The sequence below is a fragment of the Entelurus aequoreus genome, linkage group LG11, assembly GCF_033978785.1.
Source record: "Entelurus aequoreus isolate RoL-2023_Sb linkage group LG11, RoL_Eaeq_v1.1, whole genome shotgun sequence".
NCBI classification, from domain to species: Eukaryota; Metazoa; Chordata; class Actinopteri; order Syngnathiformes; family Syngnathidae; genus Entelurus; species Entelurus aequoreus.
Window position 1 is genome coordinate 72,852,023 of NC_084741.1, and position 6,007 is coordinate 72,858,029.

The 6,007-nt window shown below is 43.6% G+C and overlaps 1 protein-coding gene across 1 annotated transcript; it reads left to right on the forward strand.

The window, feature by feature from the left end:
- Nucleotides 1–690: 690 nt before the first annotated feature.
- On the forward strand, nt 691–3,201 carry LOC133660447 (cbp/p300-interacting transactivator 3-like). Its single transcript, XM_062063952.1, has 2 exons — nt 691–989; nt 1,443–3,201. The coding sequence occupies exon 2, from the start codon at nt 1,448–1,450 to the stop codon at nt 2,180–2,182; it is 735 nt and encodes a 244-aa protein (XP_061919936.1). The 5' UTR covers nt 691–989; nt 1,443–1,447; the 3' UTR covers nt 2,183–3,201.
- Nucleotides 3,202–6,007: the final 2,806 nt, after the last annotated feature.

Here is a 6,007-nt window from a genome sequence, read left to right on the forward strand (position 1 = left end):
CTTTTTTATTCAAGAAAATGTTTTTAATTTAGTTATCTTATTTTATTGTTATTTTTAAAAAGTACCTTATCTTCACCATACATGGTTGTCCAAATTAGGCATAATAATGTGTTAATTCCACGACTGCATATATCGGTTGATATCGGTATCGGTTGATATCGGTATCGGTAATTAAAGAGTTGGACAATATCGGAATATCGGATATCGGCAAAAAGCCATTATCGGACATCCCTAGTACGGAATATGTACTAAACTGTGCAATCTACTAATAAAAGCGTCAATCAATCAATCAATCAATCCCGCGGGCCGGATCAAACCTGTTCGTGGCCCGCGGGCCGTACGTTTGACACCCCTGGTATATACCATCGCATAGTCTTAATTGGAGTTGTCATTTTTGGAAAACTAGTTGACATTTTTTGCAGTTGACTACAAAAAATAAATGAATATTGGTATTTTCAGTATCGATGAAGCCATTTCAAAAAACAATATATTTTAATTTTCACTTGTGAGGACAAAAAATACGTTCTTTTTTTTGAAACGCAAAACAGTAGGGAGGAGAATATTTAAATATGCAACGCGGCGTCCCTTTAAGACCGCCCTTTCACCCGCTACGCCCCTGCACAATTGCCCCCGACGGCGGACCAATGGGGACGAGGGGGAGGCGGGACTTGGGCTCCTCCCCCCTCCCACCCGCGCCAAGACCGCCTTCCTCGGAGCTTTTTTAGATGTGCATAATCCCTGAGTTGACCCAGAAAATCGTCAGTCGTTTCAAGATCTGATGCTGCAGTCTTTGTGCGCACCTCTCTCCCCACGATGACGCGCGGCCCCGCGGACTACACGCACTGCTGAGCCTCCCCCCACCTGGACCCTCCACTCCCCCCTTTACCCCCACCCCCCCACCCCGCTCGACCCTCCGCGCCGCAGCGGACTTTAGCCACTGGACCGAGCACCGAAGAGGAGCAACTTTAACCGGCGGGGAGCCGAACACGGTACGTGCACTTGGTTTTTTTTTTTTTGGTTTTTTTTAATGGACCGTCGTCAAGGTTAGAGCGCGCGCCCGCGTGCGCGCGCGCGTGTGTGCGTGCACGGCGCGCCATTGTTTCCTTGTTTGCCCAGCTAGCGAGATGTGATTACCGTGCAACATTTACGTGACGGCAATATTCCATTTTGAAAAAGGAAACACGCCAAAAAAACAAAAAAAAATGCGTGGAAAGGGGGGGGGATGCAGCGCGTGCAGCGGTGTTGTGTAGCGCCGTGATGTCACGCTGCTCTTTGTTGCAACCTTGCGTGCGTAAAAAAAAAAAAAAAAATGTGTTTAACGTCGAATGTGTTTTATTTTGAAGAGGCGGAAAGGAAGTATGGCATTGGTGCGGCAATGATAGCTTCATTGAATGGTGTTTAGGTTGATAATACTAATAATTGGGTGCTTCCAACCAAAACAGGAGGCATGGCAGACCACCTCATGATGCCCATGAATCACGGTTCGGCCGGCGCCAGTCTCCACGGTTACCGGATGGGCATGAACGGCCTGCAGGCGGGCCACCAGCCGCACGGCAACCAGCAGGCCATGCGACCGCTGCCCGGCGGACAGATGATGCATTACGGCGGCGCCCAGGCCAGCATGGAGACGGCCATGCGGCAGCGGCAAGGCATGGTGCCCATGAACGGACAGATGAACGGCGGCCAAATGGGCCACCACCACCACCAGATGACCTCCGGGGGCATGATGTACAACGGGCAGCAGCAGCAGCAGCATCATATGCACCAGACCCAGCAGCAGCAGCACCAGCACCAGCAGCAGCAGCACCAAGCCCAACAGAGCCAGTTCATGAACGGAGGCTTGACGTCTCAGCAGCTCATGGCCAGCATGCAGCTGCAAAAACTCAACACCCAGTATCACGGACACCCGCTGGGGCCCATGGGCGGGAACCACATGGGCCCGGCGAGCCAGTACCGCATGAACCCGGCGCAGCTGGCCAACATGCAGCACATGGCGGGCCCGGCGCTGGCCCTGAACGGTATGGACGCGGACATGATCGACGAGGAGGTGCTGACCTCGCTGGTCATGGAGCTGGGCCTGGACCGGGTGCAGGAGCTGCCGGAACTCTTCCTGGGCCAGAACGAGTTTGACTTCATCTCGGACTTTGTGAGCAAACAGCAGCCCAGCACTGTGAGCTGCTGAGAGGGATCGGACTGGACCGGACTGGAGACCCCCACCCCCCCCCCTCCGCCCTTACCCCCATGTCTTCATGAAGATGGACCATAGAAGGAGGTGCGCTCGTCTCTTTTAGGACCGCCGGGCGCGCAGAAGGAGAACTCTGGCTTGTGGTCTGGTTGGGGTTGGGGTTGGGGACCTCCCACTTCCTGGACATGAATGTAAAAAAAAAAAAAAAAAAAAAGAAGTCACAAAGCCACTCGGAACAATGACACTGTGTTTCCTCCCCGCCTGGACGTCCTCCAAGAAGGTGTATTTATTTATAATCCAACGCAGACAACTACTGGGGACAAGTGCTTTTTAATCATTTTAATTATGGAGACCAATTTTAAGTTCCTTTTTCTTTGTTTTGTTTTTTTCGCAGGTCCAGAAAGGAGCCTTTTTTTTAATGATTTTTGTTTTTTAGATGTGTTGTTCTCAAACATGGACTGCTTGTACTGTATGAAGCTGTATAACTCCAACACTGTTGTGTTCTTCATGGAGACGTAGAACCGCCTTAATCACGCAGATTCTTATTTATTATCGCTTGTTTATATTGTCCCAAGGTTTTTTTGTTTTTGTTTTTTTGGGGGGGTGGGATTTTTGAAGGTGGAAGGGAGGACGGACGGTCTTTGTCAAAGGTTTTGAGGATCAATAAAGATGGCCTGGATAGAAGAGTCATGGCCTGCTTTTCTATTTATTGCACCCCCCCCACACACATGTGTCACATGACGGTGGTGGGGAGGGGGGGGGGGGGTTTAGGTAAGTGATGTTAACCGGACTCTCAAATCGTGCAATTATGGGTGGTGTACGAGGCGACTGGGGGGCGATGCGTCCGCCCGATGATTATGACCTCCTGATGTTTCCATTGTCCATGTGCTACTTCCTGTTTACGCTTTCTCATGTATACTCCTCAATGTTCTCATTTGTCCTCAAAGGTTGACGATTCGGCCGTCGATGATCGGAAATTTTTACGAATAAAAAAAAAAGTAAACCTGAAACATACATCAGATTTATTGGGGATGGATTAACTCGTGTTTTCGAGACCTCTGTGGAATTTGTTGTTTGAGCTGGGTGTGTTTTTCAAATCAATCCCGCCTATAAGGTGGTCTTTTTTTTAGGGTTTAATAACAGCCGAATCCTACAATTCAGAATCTTGTCCGAAAAGATTTTGAGCTGGACATGTGTGAGAAGTTTCAAGTCAGTCAGACTTACCGGGTGAGCATTTTCTCCTATAAACACGGTTGAAGTCCTGGTCAAAATCTAGTCTTGACATCCCTTGTTTACATCCAAAATGTTATCTCGTGAACGTGGCTCAAGTATATATTTATCCAACTAGCTGGCTATAAAAATGCTCTGTCAATTCAGGCTAGGATTATTGGCTAAATTAGTGGTTTGGGATGGTAACTACAGTAGACCTGTACTTGTTTAGCTATCTATCCAAAAAACCATTCAGCTGTCTACAAAATAACAAAAATGGATACCAAGCTAATAGCAGTTGAATTTGGTCTCACATATGTTGTATAACTATCACATTTTGTCATATAAACACAGTTAAAGTCCCTAACAAGCTATTGCTATTTAGCTAACTGAGTGACAACACAAATAGCTAGCAAGCTGAGTCTTAAGTTTTATTATCTACACTAAGTGCAAACTACAGCTAACATGCACTACGATCACAGTCTTAAAATTGCTTCCATTCAAAATGTTGTCAGAAATTTAGCTACGCAACTCTTTCTATTTGTCCAAACAATAACAAAAATGGCTACTGCTGTTCATTTTTGATAGCTACACTGCCAGCTAGTGGCCTGGCGTCTTAATTATAGTTGAATTTACGCTAGGATGTTAAACATCAGCAAAGTAGCTATATATTTCTGGGTGTCAATGTACATTTCTGGTTAGGTACCTATTTTAACAACAAAAATGGCTACTGAGCTAAGTCATTAGTGCTAACTATACTTCTCATGTATACTCTTTGTTTTCATCTGTGAATTTGAGCTGGGTGTGTTTTTCAAATCAATCCCGTCTATAAGGTGGTCTTTTTTTTTTAGGGTTTAATAACAGCCGAATCCTACAATTCAGAATCTTGTCCGAAAACATTTTGTGCTGGACATGTGTGAGAAGTTTCAAGTCAGTCAGACTTACCGGGTGAGCATTTTGTCCTATAAACACGTTTAAAGTCCTGATCAAAATCTAGTCTTGACATACCTTGTTCACATCCAAAATGTTATCTCGTGAACGTGGCTCAAGTATATATTTATCCAACTAGCTGGCTATAAAAATGCTCTGTCAATTCAGGCTAGGATTATTGGCTAAATTAGTGGTTTGGGATGGTAACTACAGTAGACCTGTACTTGTTTAGCTATCTATCCAAAAAACCATTCAGCTGTCTACAAAATTAACAAAAATGGATACCAAGCTAATAGCAGTTGAATTTGGTCTCACATATGTTGTATAAATATCACATTTTGTCATATAAACACAGTTAAAGTCCCTAACAAGCTATTGCTATTTAGCTAACTGAGTGACAACACAAATAGCTAGCAAGCTGAGTCTTAAGTTTTATTATCTACACTAAGTGCAAACTACAGCTAACATGCACTACGATCACAGTCTTAAAATTGCTTCCATTCAAAATGTTGTCAGAAATTTAGCTATGCAACTCTTTCTATCTGTCCAAACAATAACAAAAATGGCGTTCATTTTTGATAGCTACACTGCCAGCTAGTGGCCTGGCGTCTTAATTATAGTTGAATTTACGCTAGGATGTTAAACATTAGCAAAGTAGCTATATATTTCTGGGTGTCAATGTACATTTCTAGTTAGGTACCTATTTTAACAACAAAAATGGCTACTGAGCTAAGTCATTAGTGCTAACTATACTTCTCATGTATACTCTTTGTTTTCATCTGTGAATTTGAGTTGGGTGTGTTTTTCAAATCAATCCCACCTATGGGGTGTATAAGGTGGTATTTTTTTTAGGGTTTAATAACAGCCGAATCCTACAATTCAGAATCTTGTCCGAAAAGATTTTGAGCTGGACATGTGTGAGAAGTTTCAAGTCAGTCAGACTTACCGGGTGAGCATTTTGTCCTATAAACACATTTAAAGTCCTGATCAAAATCTAGTCTTGACATCCCTTGTTCACATCCAAAATGTTATCTCATGAACATGGCTCAAGTATATAATTATATAACTATATCGCTATAAAAATGCTCTGCTGTCAACTCAGGCTAGGATTATTGGCTACACTAGTGGTTTGGGATGGTAACTACAGTAGACTTGTACTTATTTAGCTATCTATAGCGATCGATCCAACTAACCGTTCAGCTGTCTGCACAATAACAAAAATGGATACCAAGCTAATAGCAGTTGAATTTGGTCTCACATATGTTGTATAAATATCACATTTTGTCATATAAACACGGTTAAAGTCCCTAACGAGGTATTGCTATTTAGCTAACTGAGGGACAACACAAATAGCTAGCAAGAGGAGTCTGTCACTTAAGTTTTATTAGCTCCACTAAGTGCAAACTACAGTTACGATCACTGTCTTGAAATTGCTTCCATTCAAAATGTTGTGAGATATTTAGCTATGCAACTCTTTCTATTTGTCCAAACAATAACAAAAATGGCTACTGCCGTTCATTTTTGATAGCTACACTGCCAGCTAGTGGCCTAGCGTCTTAATTATAGTTGAATTTACGCTAGGATGTTAAACATTAGCAAAGTAGCTATATATTTCTGGGTGTCAATGTACATTTCTAGTTAGGTACCTATTTTAACAACAAAAATGGCTACCGAGCTAAGTCA

Coding starts and splice junctions, on each gene's coding strand:
- LOC133660447 (XM_062063952.1), top strand. CDS start 1,448: ATGGCAGACCACCTCATGATGCCCATGAATCACGGTTCGGCCGGCGCC.